We start from the raw sequence: 17789 nt of genomic DNA, 5'->3' as shown, positions 1-17789 counted from the left end.
AACACAAATTTGGATAAAGAGAAGGGATGTTTTGTGTCCTATGAGTCTCCTTCCTATTAAAATCTTGGAAGCAAAAAATCCAAACTGAGACAAAAAGCAAACAAAAAGACCAACAACAGCCAACCATACTTTAACTTGGAAGAATGTATGCTAGCTTTAGGTTAGGGTTAATACCTCGTAGCAACAAAGGACACCCGGGGCAAGCGGAGTGGATCTGATTGGCCCACTAGGATGACAACCATGCCCTTTGTCCTTTCAGAACCAATGGACCCTGTTCGGATCGAATATGTATTTATGGAGTGCTGCCGTGTTTTGTTTAGAAGGAAGTTCTAGCACTGCATAGAAATGCTGTGCCTTTGCCATTATGGTTCTGCACCAATTTGCTGCCTATTCTTGTCCCAGTCAAGCTACGGCACAGAACCCAGCCCCGACACACCTTGTAATCCTGATTCGGAACAAGAATCTGCTCACATTCTAAGTAGCTGACAACGATTTGTTTCAAAAGGATGCACTCCAATATCTCGCTGCTGTTTATTCTGTCCCTTTACTTTTCCTTTACTGTCTCAAGTATTTTGCTTGCACAGAGATAAGGGTTGATGTTCAATGAGATGAGACAACTTTGAACACATGGGCTGTCATCCTGTTGAGTTTCCACTGAGTGGAAAGTCCTGCCAGCAGGGGACTATGGTACTGCTTGCACAAGTGTTGCTGCTGTGCAAGTAGGGAGCAAACTTTCTTTTGAAGACCACCACATGCGCAACCACAGTGCCTGTGTAAACATCACAGATCCTATGTTCACTATGCTCATGAGATTTTGCACTCACAGGAAGTTCCGCAGAAAGGATGTTGTTGTAGGTGCAGCCAAGTCACCTCCAATTAACGGTGGCCCTATGGAATGAGAGATGTCTAACATGTTCTGGCTTCAACAGCCTTTCTCAGCTCTTGTAACCTGTGGCTTCATTTAGGGAGTCAATGCATCTCTTAATTGGTCTACCTTTTCCCCTGCTGCCTTCCACCTTTCCCAGCGTTCTTGTCTTTTCTGGTTAATCTTGCTTTCTCGTGATGTTCCCAAAGTTGGACAGCCTCAGTTTCATCACTTTTGCCTCCAGGGATAGTTCAGGCTTGATTTGATCTAGGACCCACTTGTTCATCTTCTTTGGCCATACAAGGTATCCACAATATAGTACTATAGTTCAAATGAATCATTCTCTTTTATTTCTTAATGGTCCAGCTTTCACACCCATACACAGTGATTGGGGATACAAGTGTGGTTGATCTTGGTCTTGATTTCCAATAACACATCCTTATGCTTGATGATCTTTTCTCACTCCTTCATGCTGCCTCTGTCTTTTTCTGATTTCTGGGCCGTAGTCGCCAAGGAAAGTATATAAAATCTCTTAACTATTTCAATTTCTTCATTGCCAGCATTAAAGCTGTGTAGTTCTGTAGTTATGATTTGCTCTTCTTTACGTTCAACTGTAGTTCTGCTTTGGCACTTTCTCCTTTCACTGCCATTAAAGGTCATGCTGCATTCTGCCAGTAAGGTGGTGGAGGCAGAGAATGGGGGGCACAAATCTACCTACCTACCCTCCACCCTTACCTTGTCTTTTACCCTGTTATGACACAGAGGGCCCATTAGAGGGAGCCCTTCACTAGCTATGATTCCAGGCACAGGTCTCTGATTTTAATGTCAGGGGGCTTTACCTAATTAAATGCCTGTAGAAAGAGTATTCTTGGGAAAGCTCCAACTAATATATTTTGAGTAGTTCCATCCCAGTGTACATTTGGCTCCAAAAGGAGCTATTGCTGGCTAAGAATAGGTTCCACACCATGGCTTCTTTCCTTAACCCCTGAAACCCTACAGAAGCATTATTGTATATTAGGGATCTGTGCTGGTCTTTGACCAAAATAGATGTTACATTTCCATATTAGGGGTGGGCAGCTTGCAGTGACACCAGTCCCTGGCCTTGGAGGATGCCTCCCTTTTTGTTTTGTTCTGTTTGTTGGGAAAGCTCCAAGGCACTTTCTAAGGCCCTCCCCACTTTTTTTTTGAATGGAAGGATTGGGAGGCTCTGGGGCACCTTGGGAGCTGCCTGCTTTCCACAAGTTGCACTTTGGCCCCCAACCCATTTTGTACGCGTTCTCATGAACTTCTGTATCTGTGCAAGGTTTGTTCTTTGGATTGATTACTCTTTGTTTGACACTGATTGTTTGACTCCCTGCCCAGATATGCCTTGTTGGTAGTTATTGTTGCTGTTGTTGTTGTTTGAACTTATATACCTCCCCATTGTGCCAGAGCACTCTCTCGGCAGTACACAACATAATCATGCAGACATCAGCTTGTCCCACGTCAAGCTGGGTACTCATGGAAGGCTGAGTCAGTACCGAGTCAACACTGAGCCAGTTACCTGACCTTGTTGGGATTGAACTCAGGTTATGAGCAGAGGCTTGACAGCAGTACTGCAGTTTAACCACTCTGCCATGGAGCTTGCAGTCAGAATACCCCATTGGTGGTGGTTATGAATCTTCACAATCACCCTGAGAGCTGTTAATTTCATATTTTTAAGCTGGGTCTGAGAAACATGTGGTTACCCAAGTGCTAGCAATTAAGCATTGCTCTTCTGGTTCTGTATATCATCCTGAGCACAGGATTGGCCCTAACTGTAGAGTACGGGTGGGTGATCTCCAGAGATCCAAGAGCCACGTGCATCCCTGTCTGGATTTTCAGGGGCTCTTCATGTGGCTGGTAGCTCATCTTTTTTCACACAAGAGGTTTTCCCCACCACTGCCAGCTAGGAGAAGCCCCTTTGTGCCCTCTAGTGGCCAATTACAAATTTTAAAATTTTTTTAAAAATTGCTAAACTTACAAAGGGAGTGTCCTGATCCCCTCCCCACAAATCCTGGAGGACAGAATGGGTGGGGTAAACATTTTTGGAGAGGGAAGGTGCTGGGGAAGCCATAGGCTGCCCACCCTTGCTGCACCGGTTGCTGAATGACTCTGCACCATCTTATCCCTTTTTCCTTTCTTCTGTCAGTTTTAGGAGACCTGTCCCAGCCCGTTTCCCAGCCCATAATGATGGGACAAGAACCTTCAGGGTTCTGAAAAAATTGCTCACTTACTCTGCAGCGCACCTCATTCTTCTTCCATGGGAACGTAATGGTCCAGTGTGATGAAAATATAACCGGAGCAGTAGCTGCTGCATTGGGTGTAGAATACAGCTCAGGGAAAAAAAGACCTGAGCTGGCTGTTCCTTTCAGGCCCCTTCGGTTGTGAGGAGGGACAGCTGAAGTAGACACTTAAGATGCCAACAGCATGGGGAGGGTTTTTGGCCCGATGGTACCCAGTGGGTAGGGCGGGCCAAATGGCATTCCTGTTCCAATGATAAGTGAGCAACGGAGTTATAATTATAAGAATGTCCACCGTGAGGAGGCTGTCCAACACCAATCACTGGTATGGCTTAATGTGGGAGTGGGGCATGATTTCCACAAGGATGGATTCTTGAGGATGTTTGGCGTTCACAAAGAGCGTACATTTCTTTGCCAAAACTTTTGCTGCTGGGTTGCCCGACTGCTCCTTGAGAGCCCAGCAGCCATCACACCCCTTGTTTCTGGAGATCACGGGGGAGTCGTTCAGCCTTCCACTCTGCCCTGCATATTAAAAGTAGTCATTTTCCTGACTCTTGATTTGATCTCTTATTATGGGGTGAAAGAGAAGCAGGATAGGAGTCTGTGGTCTTGTTGGGGTTGCTGATCCTCCCTCATGTTGCCGCAGACCTAATCTGACCCTTGAGAATGTCAACAGGTTGGCAGGAGGCATTGCAGTGAGTTCATCGAGACACTGTTCCTGGATAGGCGGTTGCATGTGACATGTCTAAAATTCACAACTGAGTTCCAACCAAAAGAGGGGCCGCCATTATTTTACAGTTTTCTTGGTTGCATGCATCTGGACAGAAGCTCTATCTTGTAAGACTGAGAGAGCTCCTCTTGTCTTTCCGTTAGAAGACACTGCCTAATGGTAGCACTGTATGCAGTAGAATAAATAGAATTGTATGTTACTCTTGTGTCAGTGTAGCTTTGTGTGCTACTTGTCTGTAGTCCCTCCCTTCGCCCCCTTGTGCTCATAGTATCTATGCCCTGTATATTTTTGTACTTCCTTCCCTCCTATGCTAATGTTTAATGATTTTCTTTTTCCAGTATGACAGATTAAACCTGATCAAAGTAAGAATGTAACTCTCTCTTGTTTTCTTTGATTTCCCTCCCACTGGTCCTTCAGATCTTCCTATAGCTTGCCACCCTGTCTTTCAAATTGTTATTTCAAGCAAAGCTAAGCTCAGGTTAGAATGTCCCATGTCGGGTGGGAGTGTGGGTGATAGAGATTCTCTGTGTTCAAAGAATATTCTGGCAAGTGTGTGAAGCACCTTCCTTAGAACTCTGGAACTACTTCCTCCACTTTTCCTGGGTCTCACTTTATTCCCCTTCTAATCAGCTGCTGCTGCTTTTAGGATTTCGCTGTTTCCTTTCCCTGTACAGAAGATACTCCAATTTTCTAATTGTTTTAGTTGCCCTGTTCTGTGTCCTCCCCTGTTCTATTGTATTATTCTTGAGATGGGCTGACCAGAATGGTGTGTGATATTCTAAACACGGTCACTTGTAGGTACTTGTTTAATATACCGTATTTTCCACGTATAAGATGCCCCCCATGTATAAGACACCCCACATTTTTCTAACCCAAAATTAAGAAATCTAAGTGGGGCTTAGCAAGTGGAGGGGAAAGCAGGGATCAAAGCCCTGCGGGATCACTTTGATCCCTGCTTTCCCCTCCACTTATTTTTGTTCTTTCCTCAGCTTACTTCTGTGTATAAGACGACCCTCAATTTTTAGTCTAAAGATTTTAGACAAAAGTATAGTCTTATACATGGAAAAATATGGTAAGTGATATTTGTGGTATTATTTCCAACACAAGGACATCTGGTGTGGCTGTCAGTGTTAAAATGTGCTGCTTTTAAAAAGTAATCCTAAGGCAAAATAAAGTGTACTTGAAAAGATTTCCTATGTCATCTTACACAGAACAATTCACCATGGATCATATGGACAAGCAGCAGGAACACATCCAGTTGAAGCCACTGAGTTAGTGGATGGTGCTGTGCCAGCCAGGAGCAAGAAGGCATTTCCATGCTCCTCTGCCTCTTGGTGGAATGCCCTCCAGTTGAGGGTGGCAAGACAAAGCTCTTGAGGGAGGGAATTCAAAATTATTGTGGTAGCCATTAAAGTCCCTTTTCTTAAGTTCTCCTGAGAGGCAAAAGTGGACGGGTTGTAATTTCTGAACTCTTCTCAAAGGCGGCAGCTCTACGTCAAGCACACTGCAATGGTCCAGACCACAGATGACCAGGGCATGTTACACCACCGCCAAGTCTGGTAATAGCAGGGAAAGGACAAAGTCAGTGGAGGAGCCAAAGCAAATTCACTCCTGGCATCAACCATTGCTTACTGTATGCATCTGAAGTCCGAGCAGAGCCTAGGAGAACTCCCAGCCTGCAAGCCTGCTCATGAGGGGGCTGTGGTAGATGCAGTTTCACAAATCCCTCCGCTAACCAATCCTGAAATTGAATTTACCTTTCCCATCCCACTTCTTTCCCAGTGCTGCTGCATCTTTGGCCTTTTTCAAAATGTATTTCAGGCAGAATGAAACTATAGCTCAGGACATCTAGAAAGAGAAAGAGACTCTCGAGCCATAAATACTCTGACTTCAGTCCTTCTACATGGTCACATAAAGAGGCAGAAATATGGTCTTCCTATTGAACTTCCTAATGCCAACCTCTGTAGCACTGTGCCCTCTAGATGTCTCTGGACTCCCGACTCCAGCACACTAGCGAGGGCTCCAGGCAGGTCTGGTCCAGGGCTCTGGAGGGGCTCAAGGCTGGGATGGAATATCACAGACCAGTGTGAAAGTTGTAGTTGGCCGTGTTTCTTTGTCTGCAGAGTCTGCCGCAAACTACACTGTCCAGGGATCTCGCAAATAAGGTCAATGACCTTGCTGTTGCAGAACTGGAATGACACAATTTAAGCCTAGGTAAACAAAGAAGTGCAAATTAGGTACTGAATGTTTGCCTCTTAACATGGCAGAACTGTAGGCCTTTGTGTCTGCTTGTGCATTTGTTGAGAGGTAGGCTGGTTCAGTGCTCTGGATCGAACATTAAATTTTAAGGGTGTTTTGTCCTGTTCTATTCCTTTTAATCTGGGGATGTGGTGGCACTGCGGGCTAAACCGCAGAAGCCTGTGCTGCAGGGTCAGAAGACCAGCAGTCGTAAGATCGAATCCATGCGACGGAGTGAACGCCCGTCGCTTGTCCCAGCTCTCGCCGACCTAGCGGTTCAAAAGCATGCAAATGCGAGTAGATAAATAGGGACCACCTCGGTGGGAGGGTAACAGCGTTCCGTGACTAAGTCGCACTGGCCATGTGACCACAGAAGATTGTCTTCGGACAAAAGGCTGGCTCTATGGCTTGGAAACGGGGATGAGCACCACCTCTAGAGTCGGACACAACTGGACAAAAATTGTCAAGGGGAACCTTTATCTTTTATTCCTTTTAAAACACGTTCTGGAGCTTTAGTCTGCTAAAGCAGATAAGAGCTCTGAAATGCTTGTTAACAGCTCCCGAATCAAGCCTGTAAAGCAAGCACAGATTCTGAGTGTCCCGTCTTTGCAGTATTTTGAATATTTAAAAAACCAAGATGGGAGAATTGTCCTAGACTGCAGTGGAGACCACACCTTCTAGCTTTGAAATGCCTGGGTCTGGACAGGCGGGTTGATTTTGGTTATGGTCTCCGTCCCTGTCATGGAAAGGTGGTGAATTGGTGGTGAACTCTTAAGAAGATAGCGGCTCAATCATGGTTTGGCATTTCCAGGTTAGAAGTGACACAAGAGTATAAATGTTAATGTCAGACTCTTGTGTTGCTGGAGTATTTTTCTACACAGACAGTTATTTGTGATTAGTGTTTGTTCCAGTTTGGCCTTTTTTTGGGTGAACATGTAAACTTTTATTCCAGAACCCTTCACGTTCCATTTTGTCTCTAACCTCATCCCCTCTGTTTTTGTGGCTATTACCAAAATTTTGCATAATGCTTATGAAATCCTTTCTCTGCATTCCTCCCCCTTTTTTTGCTCTAGTACCAAAACCTCCATACTAACTTATTCTTTTTTTTTTTTTATTTTGTCCTTACAGAAAAGCCAGAGTTGGTACAATGTAAGTATTTCTGTTTCCTTCATCCCTGGATGCATGAAGAGTGGGAGGGAAGGAGAGAGAGAGGTGGGCTGAGTGAAAGGAGACCCGGCAGTTTTGTTGGGCTTCCAAAGTCTAAATCAAGGCGTTTGGGGAAATCTTGAACCCAGCCAAAGCTCCCTCTTTTTAGAAGAGTGTGTCTTTGCAGATCAGCCTAGGCAGTCACAGATTTTTCTTCTGCCTATAAAGCAAAAGAAAAGGGGGGGCGATTTTATGTTGCCAGGATAAACAGGAAGCCAAAGACATAAATGGGTTGCTATGGTTGAAGACAGAAGGCACTCTCTTTTTTTGCAGAACTTGCAATATTCTGTTCTGTTTTCTTCCTTGATTCTTTACCTCCCTCTTGTAGAGAAGAATATAGGATTGACTTCCAACCTAAAACGCCACTTCTTTATAGCTTTGGGAGGTATAAATAAAGCATCTCCGTTTTGTCTTCCTTCTGTTTTGTCTGCCTCCTTGAGTTCAACTCTGTGTGGGTCTGAAGTGCATATTTGAGGGCCCAAACCCTATAATGTTCTTATGCCATCACAACACAATCAGAAGAAGCCAATTGTCATGAGTTAATGTAGGCATTTGCTGTTATGCAGAAGCTTTTGAATCTTTGCCCTGTAATGAACAGGTGTCCTTTTTTGGAGGTAGACACAGTATTTTGGCTCTAAATTGGTTATGTCTGCTTAATGTATTGTTGTAGTTACATGTGGGACCTCCTATTTCAGTTTAATAAACCAGGATCAGAATTCACATTTTGGTTCCCTGCTCAATGCCATCATTCCTCCTTTCATCAAATAACCATGTTTCTGCATATTTATTTAACAACCTGGTACTTTCTGTAGCCAGTAAACTAAGCATGGAAAAAAAATCATGATTAATTACCAATTAATGGGTTTCGTAGATTGCACTGTGAAAGAAGGAGCAAAGGTGCCCTCACAGAAAGTATATTCATATCTCAGTTTCGTAACTCCACCTTTCACAGTCTATACCAGCTGTTCATGTTCTCCATCTTGCACCCGATTCCCTGGATGGATGGCTTAATTTCATGTAGGACAGACTCTTACCTTATGAAGATGCCTTCTCTTTTTGAATGCCTTCTAGCATTCTAGTCCCACACTTCATGCTTGGGCCATACAGATGAAGGGGAAGAAATGATGCACAGTTGACTGGGAGGGGAGATAGGTAGGCAGGAAGAAAGAATGAAAGAAGGTGGAAAGAAGGAAGTAAAGTTTGCCTCTCTATGAACACATGTGATGTCTGAAAGATTTAATGTGAGGTGCTATTCAGTCACTTGCTTGGTTATAAGCAAACACATGCCTTTAAATTTCTGGAAAACAGTGCCTATGTAGACAGGATTGGGACACTGGTTCTCCTGGGCTGAGATACCTGGCCACTTCCCTCAGTTGACCTCCCAGTGCCTCCCACCTGCTTCTTCTGAGAAAAAAGGTATCCGGAAGACCACTCCCTTTGCAGAAACAAGTCTAAGAGATGTCCGTCCCTCGATTTGATTAACATGAAGGGATCCTCACTGAGGGAGGAATCTCTGGACCCACCTAATAAGAGACCCCCATTCTCTTTAAAGAAAAATTGAACGCTGGACTGCAGATGGTTCTTTGGTTGCTTCTGGGGGGGGGGACTGGGCCACGTTATGTCTATGTGGGTCCACCATCACAGAATTTTTTCTTTCTAATATCCAAAAATAGAATTAGATGGATTAGAATGGATAGGATAGAATGCATCACACCTTAACATATGTGTGATTTGTTACAACTTAGATTATAACACTCATGCTTTCATTTGATGCATTTAAAAATGGGATATCTTAAAATGATATGGAACTCAGTAGCATGTGTTTCACTTGCATTTAGATCTGCAATGTGCCAGATTGCCACCAAGTGCAGGGTTAGGCCTTTGTCAGTGGAGGTATAAACAGCAGAAGTGCTTTCTGCATGTCGGTCTCGGTGCATATTTCAAAAGCCCCTGTTTGGAAGGCATTGTCACGTCAAAACTGCCCATGTGAATAGCAAGTAAGACACCCAGAGAAACCTGAGTTCTTGAGAGGACAAGAGAAGCGGGTGTAGTTTTTAATAATAACAGCTCCCCCCCCACCCTTAATTTTGTCCAAAGGGTGCTTGCATGACTGCCTGGTTTGCATGACCTTAAGCATTCATGGCTCGCATGCATGTCTATGAGTAACTTGTTGGAGTGTCCTTGTTGTTTTATTTCTGTTCTCTTGTGTTTTTTTTCCTCCCTTATGTATTTTCAGCATGAGAGACAACACATCCGGAGAGTAAGCACTGTCTGTGTAATTTATTCTAGTTATCCTAGAACTCTTCACTGGTTGAAAACCGCAATGCTGGGATAGGTCTGGTTCCCCAATACCTGAAATTTTAAAATGCCTCTATTTATTGCTGTATCAGCTCTTGGTGATTGGCTTATTATGAATTATACTTTGTATAACAAACTTACTGCACAGTGGATGCACCAAACTGTGTAGCAAACTATACATTAAGAGAGAGAAATGTTTCATTCTATTCCAAAAACATGTCTGGAGTTTATGCTCCCTACAGATGGTATGTTTCCATCAGTGCAAGAAAAGCTGTGTGAATGGATTGTGCACAAGTCCTTAACACTTGTGTATTAGAAGGCTTCAAACATTCCCAAACAAGACCCAAACGCTTCAGCTTCTTTTCAAGCACCTGTTGTCTAGCAGATGGGGAGACACCGGTCCTATTTCTGCAGGTTTTCATTGGTCTTCTTGTTTCTCTCCAACCTTCTGTGCTGATGTTACTCTTCCTTTGCCAGTCTTTCTTTTCTCACACCTTTTTGGTTCACAGAGACCACACTTTTCTGTGTTCTGTGTGCTCCCTTTGTCTGAGAAGAAAGTCAATCCACCTTAGCTGTAGCGCATTAAGTTCTAGCATTTGCTGCTTAGGCCTCTCTCGGGGATTTACAAAGCATGTAGAATGCGTGGAAATGAGCAAGTTCCAACGGATGGTCCCAGCTATTAAGATAGCACACTTTTCCATGCATGGCAAGGAGACTTCCCATGTCCGCAGCCACCCTTCGTCTCCCACGTGTTCTGCTTATTATATGCGCAGTGCAGAGATTTTGGAATGGTCTTGTCGTCACTGGCCATTTTGATCGATTGATATCCAAGATGCCAGGAAGAGCAGAAGCTGATAAACTGCACCTGTGCCAGTTCACACAGTTCCTATGTTCTGCAAAGAACAGATTTTGACCATATACGACCCTACATCTGCTGTACAACATAATATGACAAATCCAAGAGCAGATTTGTGCATTTTATATGGTTTGTGTATTTTTTGCTTTAATTTGTAATGAAAATAAGCATGGCATGAAAGTAAGCATGGAAGAGCTTAGAAACTTGACACTGTCTCCTCTTAAAAAGTTGGAAAAACCTGCCTCTGTACTTCTCCTAAATAAATAGTGCAAGCAGAAGGGAACATTCCTCATAAACGCTCTAAGCCGTTCACACAAGCTGTTTTGCTCAATGGAGCAAAAAAGGGGGATCTCAGTGCTCAGCTTCACATCCCATCTCTTTTGGAAAAGCAGCCCCCCTCCCAACCCCTGCTTTGCTTTAGTAAGATACTTTAACAGATCCCTCGTGGCATACGGCTATAAATTTGTTGCTCCACCATCTTCAACATAGTTCTTTGACATGCCTTTGATGCGCAAGTGGTCACAGTAATTCATGTGCTGTATTGTAGCAATTTTTGCAACAACCTGTGGAGTAAGTCACTACTGTGTTCCCCACCTTCTAGACAAGAGAGCTCATAAACGTTGTACCAAGGAGGAGGCATTTGAACTGGCAATCCCCTGGCTCACAAAAGAAGCTGTGTTATAGTGTCAAACTGTTGGACCAGCTAGCTCAATCCTCCCTATGCCTTCTGGGAACTATTCTCCAAGATAGGGAATTTTTTTATGCCCCTGCCTGGAAATGCAAGGGATTGAATTTGGGAGCCCCACCGGACAGACATTTCTAAAGATACATAAATGAGGCTCGCCTGGAAGAAGGCCTCAGCTGAACGGCCTAACTCCACCTAGCTTCCTGTTTAGAAAGGATGCTGCCTCAATGCTTGCGAGGAGTTTCCTTTTGGAACAGGAATTTAGGCCTATGCTAGGGCATGAGGCCTTCCTGCTTAGGCTTTTCTCCCAGGTGGACCACATTTTGATTTTTGTCTGTCTGTCTATTAGGTTGCAGAAGGCCAAGGATTTTTAGCCCAAAGAAACCAAAGAGAATGTCCTTACCCGCGACTTTTTGCACACATGAATGAGCTACACCCTGACACTTTCTTTTGCTAATGGGCAAATAATACCACAGTCTAGAACCTTGTCCAGTGAGATGCATTACTCCAACATGCATTGCCTGAACTTCAGGGATCAGAGGTTCACATTGATCTTTTAACCTCTTTTTCAAAGAGCGTATTTTTAGGCTGCGTGCACAACACCTTGGTTTTAAAGGAGGGGTAGCTAACTCTGGCTCTCCAGAACTGTCGGACTGCATCTCCCCTCCTCTCCTGTTGTTGTCGTTTAGTCGTTTCCAACTCTTCGTGACCAGTAGATCCTGACTATTGGTTGTGCTGGGCAGGGCTAATGGCATTTCCAGGCTAAAAAACATTGGAAGAGACTCCGTTGTCCACTTGTACTTTTGAAGAATCTTCTCAGATGGTGCTGTTAAAATTTAGAGGTTCACAGATTAAATTTGAGGTTGCTGTCCTCAGTTCAGGACTCTCTGATTTGCCAGTGTGGAGCTTCTTCAGTAATTCGAAACACAAATCCACAAGATTCCTTCTTGCTCACAAACATTATCTACGTTGCCTTGGGCGACCCACCCTTTTTAAAAACATCAAAGCTTTTCCTCCTTCACCCTCAGAACCAGGATAACATTTCCACTCCGTGCTAAAGTTTTGAAAGATTACTGAAATAGGCATAAGATACACTGTGCATTACATTCGTTGCTTGGTGTATGTCTACTGTCTGCTGGTCCTAATTTCCAGTTTCCCCAGCCTTTAGATTTATATCCATAGAAACGATGTCATGTACTACCACAGTCAGCAAAAGGATTATTAGTGATTTCACAGGAATAGGAGGCTAGAGTTGACATACTTCATCTGTGTCAAGTAGCTCCTGTTTGTTAAAATATTGTCTACATGGAAAATGCTGAGCCTGCAGGCATCTCCCTCTCTCCCTCTCTTATTCTCTCTTTCTGTCTCTCTCTATACAGATGTATGCAGACATACACACACACACAGCTGCAACACACCCAGAAAACAGTATTGGTGGGAAGCTTTACACACATTCCTAATGAGTTTCTGTACTTTATAAGGCTTGCCCTTTGAGGCTTGGCATAGCAGCCTAGTGTCACCAGGTTCATCTCGCTACGCTTCATGCCCATATACCCATGCATCTGAAAGGTGAGAGTATGAGTGTGTGTGTGTACTTTTCTCCTGCTCCTTCCTCCTTCCTCTCTCCTTCTGTTGATTCTGCTACAGAAATCCCGTTTGCCCCCTTCCTCAGATTTCAGGGCCTCTCTGGCTTTCCTCCTCAACGTTTGGCTTCACTTCTTCAGCTATCGATTTTAAATATCTGAATAATTAGTCATGAAAACCAGGGAGGTGCTTAAAAAAAGACCTGTGAAAGCCACCTGCTCTTCCCCCCACTCTTGTCTGGCAACTTACTCTCTCCTTGTGCCATTCTGTCCCAGCTCCCTATGTTTGCCATAGAGTTAATGTTTACCGTTCCATCCTGGCTCTTGTTCCTCTGGGTGCTGCTCCTTTCTCCTCCGAGAATGTGAGTGGGTGTTCAGATAAACATGAGGAACCATCTTCCTGATCTTTATCTAAGAGGTTTCTCATCACTCACTTGAGGAAGGGCGCTCATTATGGGTAGGGCAGGAAAGCACAATCCTTTGCTAAAGCTAAGGCGGTCAGCAAATTTAAATCGTATGCTTCCAGACACAGTCTGGTTTGCCCAAGGCAAACTGGTTTCAGAAACAAATGTTAAGCCTTAAAAATTAGCGTACCTCTGAAACTTGCACTGAATCTGAATGGTTATTCATTATTGTTGCAGAACGTTGTTTTATGTTGTTGTTAGTCTGGTGAACAAAAGTGAAGCGAGTGCCCGAAGCTAAACAAGGTTCAGCTTAAATAAATGTTGGGTTGTAAACCAGCAAGAGAAACATGGCATATACATGTGCAAAGAAAGATGGAGAGGGAATATATAGAGTTTTACAGAGCACTGAAAGAGGAAACTATTCCTTTATAGTGTTGTCTATGTTCATCCCAGATTCATGCACAGCACAACCTCCCTTCTCTATGAATGCATATGTTGAGAGGATTGGCATGCAGCCTTTCAGCAAACTTTGTGAGTGGTTATTCTGTAGTTGGTGAAAAACAAAGATAACATTCAACTAATAGCAAGTTAAAACAAAGACAATATTAAAAACATGGAAGAAAAACTAGTGCACTTTCCCATTGGCACCAAAAGGTTAAGAGGGCCAGACCTCCTGGGGAAAGAAACCTTCAAACTGGGTTCGGCCACAGACAAGCCTCTGTCTGGTTGCCAGCCACCTCCCTTGGGAGGGCAGGGTGCCTGGATATACAGAAGCTAGGCTTGTTTCAGGTGGCTGCTGGATCCTGTGGCCAGGAGGGCTTTCAAGGAAAGGATCAGCAACTTCCTGACAATGTCCAGGCAGGGCTTGTATTTTGAACAGATGGCCTTTTAGAAAAATCTTCCAAGGCAACCCGATGAACACCCCATATAGTTATTTGCAGACACCGCCAGAGTATCAGTAAGTGTGGAATGCCTACTTTCTTCTATATTCTATTTTTGGAAAAGAATTTGTATAAATGATAGCACAGCTACAACCCACTCTTGAGCCTCCTAGTTCTGTGTATTCCTAATCAAATCCTATAAGCTATTGTCTTGCTGTTCTCCGTATCTGCCTACACCCTCCCATTTCCAGCTCCCACCATCATTCCCAGGATTTGGATTCCCCATCATGTGTATGTGTGTAAGAGAAATATACCCTCTCCCATGTCAGGAGCATGAGTTGGTTGATATCCTGTCCAAAGAAATCACTTCTTCTCATTGAGAACTTGTATAGCAGTTGGAAGGGAAGGGATTCTTTGACACACCATGCCACTTCTCTGGACTTGATCCAGTTCTATTTGTCTATCTAAGCATTGTCCACATGTAACAGCAGCTGTTCTTCTTCAGTTCTGGGGCACTCTTTACAATATAGAGGTTTTTGTGGTGCCGGAGGAGACTCTTGAGAGTCCCCTGGACTGCAAAGAGAACAAAACTATCCATTCTGAAGGAAATCAATCCAGAATGCTCACTGGAAGGACGGATCCTGAAGCTGAGGCTCCAGTACTTTGGCCATCTCATGAGAAGACTCCCTGGAAAAGACCCTGATGTTGGGAAAGTGTGAAGGCAACAGGAGAAGGGGACGACGGAGGACGAGATGGTTGGACAGGGTCATCGAAACTACCAATATGAATTTGACCAAACTCCAGGAGGGCCTGGCGTGCTCTGGTCCATGGGGTGACGAAGAGTCGGACAGGATTAAACAACTAAAGAAGAACAAGAGGTTTTTGTGTAAACTCCCTGCTTTCACAATATAACTCATGTACTGTTGTGTATCCTTGCAATATACTTTGTGTGATTTCCCAGTGGAACTAAGGTAATGTTGGATCAGAGGATGATAGGAAGTTCTGCACAAAAGCCCAGCAACTCCCCAGAGGTTCTGGATTAAGTTGGACTCTGGAGAGAAGAGAAGGAGGACTTCACACACCCCCCCCCACATATGACCTCTGCAGTTGAATATTTCTAAGAAAACAAGTGAGCCAAGAGAATCACAGACAACTAGAACAGCAATTCAGGAGTAATTGCATCATCTCTGTGCTCTTAAAAATCAGTCTTTGTGTCTCTCCCCACCCCCACCCCCACTACAAACTCTGTCCAGCAACTTTGCATTACAGGAAACATCTGCTGGGAGGGAGGGCCACGGCTAGGTTACTTCAGGGCATTGGCCACTAGGATAACCCAGAGACTGAAACTTAAAGCATGTGCAAGTCATTTCAGTGTCTTTTCCCCACCCACTGCTTCCATGTGAGAAATTTAAAAGGAGAAAAGCTGCCTTTTAGAGAAGAAACGGGAGCAAGGAGTGTCCAGTGCGGTCACTGGATCAAATTCAGAAACGGTTGTTTTGCACAGCCTGGAGGGAAGGTCTGGAGACAAAGCGATTCTTCGTTCCTCCTGCGATTCCAGCAGCAGCTTGGGAATCAATACAAGCGATTGGAACGGGCTGCCTGAGGTGCTCCTTGTTTGTTGCCCTTTGCGATACTTGGCTGTTGCTGCTCTGTTCCAGTTTGGACATCGTAGAGCTGAAATGCGATCCTCTTAAGAGTTTCTCTGTGTGACGTTTGGTTTTCTCCAGCTGAAAGCATCCCTGCAGGGCACGGTGGAACAGCAGAGGACAATAATCACCTTAGCCACCAGCCTTGCCTGAATGAACTTGGGACCGCTTTGGGAAGTTGACGTTTCTCTTTGTTCCACTGGTTCTACTGAGCTACCTGGGAAAGGAGGTTCTGGTGCACAGACATGCATCTGTATGTTTTCAAGTGATCATCTGCCGTTGTTAATAATTTTGGTGACGGACCTGAAGAGAGGAACTATTGTGTTCCTATATTGTCCACATACCGCTAAGAGGCTAAAGCAGACACGTGAAGGAACAAGTAGGGGACACTGATGTCACATCATGGATTCGCTGTCAGAATGCGGAGCCCTTTGGAGTCTTCTACTAGATCTGGAGGACAAGAGGCTACTATGTTACCTGGAGTGGCTATATGATTTTTCGGAAAATCATGACAGCTCAGCATGGGAAATGCTTCCAGCTGTGAGTGTCTTCATACTGAAGTTGTGCCCAATACAGAAATTCTTCTGCTACCTTCCCACTTCTTAAGGCTTTCCTTAAAAATCCTCTATTTATTTTTCTTTTCATGCCTTGTGCCAAGAAATTCCAAACACAGAGGTGTTTCTGAATTCTTTAGCACCATCCCTTACCCTCTCCTCTGTCCCCCACCCTATGCAGTCAAACTTAAAAGCAAAGGCAGAGTTGCTCCAGCCTTCTTCAGCTTTGTTTTGCTTTGAAGCATTTGAATTCCAATTTCCCTGCCCAGCTTGCTTCACCTTTATTAGATTTCCTCCTGTGAAAGTGCCACTGAGAGTTTATAGGAATTAAAAGAAATATTTTAGCTTTCGGTGATGATCTTTCACCATGTATTAATTTCTGGCCTTTTGTCATTAGCTTGTTTGTCTTACTATTTAAGCTGTATGTGGTTGTTTCTATTTTTTGTGATGGACGAGAAGCTGTAGCTGTCGAAAAGACACACATATGCCCCCAAAATTCCTATTCAGTTCTAACAAAAAAAAAAAAAAAGGGATATACTAATAACCTTCCTTTCTCCAGCTGGGAACAGTACTTATCACTGCTGAGGATGATGGCATTGTGACAGAATGCCAGCATGCATGCAGTGTTGCAGACCTGCCAGTGTATACATTCATCTGAGTAATGAAGCATTACTCTGTCTTCTGGTCATCATTTCCACCAGTAAAACATGCCGGAGCCAGCAGGGATGGAAAACCAGTTGGAGTTTTCATTCACACTCTCACTGCAGTCCGAGTCTGAGGACATCAGAGTCATGGTCAGAGAAACACATTGGAGGGTGCAACTGTGCAACAGAATATTAATCTCTGTTTTGTGACTTCAGAACGGGCCCCGGCTACCCATAACTAGAGACGTCAGCTTGATTTGTGGATACGTCCTAGTGTAGATCCTCTTGATTCCACTAGTGCCTATTCTTAGGTCCAGTTTGGCTAGGCTAAGATGTCACCAGGATTGGAAAAGCCTCTTCAGCTTTCCAAGACATGGAGGGTTTTGTGTTCTTATTCTTGGGCTTCTAGATAGCTCCCTTTTTTTTTTTTTTTTTTGGTTTTGTTTTTCTTTAATGGTCAGCTGAAAAGAGATTCATTTCCAGTAAGATCCCTCCAGGACAAATGTTGTCCTGTGCCACCTTCTTTTTCCATGCCTTCGTAAGCCATCAACCTCATCACTGCTTTCTAGGGTTGCTATAAATGAGAAGGCCCTGTCGTGCCTCGAGGGATTGCCAGAACATTCTTAAATGAGGGAGCAGCCCTTTATTTCAGCATCTCTCAACACCATTGGAGATGTGCTGGCATTCATTGTTTTCTGTAAGGAAACAATATCACAGCATCATCGTTCGTGTATATATCAGTGTGTGTTGTGCGTGTGTGTGTATAGTTCTTGTTTTAGAAACACAGGTTTCTAAATCTTAAATCTAAATCTTCGTAGATTTAATTGTCCAAAGCAAGCTCCAGTAGAATTGCAGTCTGTTTCTTTGTCTTTGTTTCTGCCCGCCATCCCTCCTTGCCTTCTACACCTTGCCTCTTGCCAAACTTGTTGTGAACCCAT

General features: G+C 44.1%; 1 protein-coding gene across 22 annotated transcripts in view; it reads left to right on the top strand.

Annotated features, from left to right (window-relative positions):
• The window catches only part of GRAMD1B (GRAM domain containing 1B), a 129841-nt gene that overhangs the window by 87199 nt on the left and 24853 nt on the right, over positions 1-17789 (top strand). For 6 of the 22 annotated variants that reach the window (XM_078379617.1, XM_072979175.2, XM_020792353.3 and 3 more), the window contains one exon: positions 7223-7243. The exons of 3 other annotated variants lie outside the window; for them this stretch is intronic. In XM_078379617.1, the coding sequence (XP_078235743.1) occupies positions 7223-7243 (21 nt within the window). Of the gene's footprint in view, positions 1-4194; positions 4219-7222; positions 7244-9536; positions 9561-9615; positions 16194-17789 lie in introns of those variants that run through there. 13 more of the 22 variants (XM_072979178.2, XM_072979172.2, XM_072979174.2 and 10 more) reach the window with 4 other exon arrangements.

Source organism: Pogona vitticeps, chromosome 8 (genome assembly GCF_051106095.1).
Source record: "Pogona vitticeps strain Pit_001003342236 chromosome 8, PviZW2.1, whole genome shotgun sequence".
NCBI lineage: Eukaryota > Metazoa > Chordata > Lepidosauria > Squamata > Agamidae > Pogona > Pogona vitticeps.
This window is presented reverse-complemented; position numbering and strand designations above follow the sequence as displayed.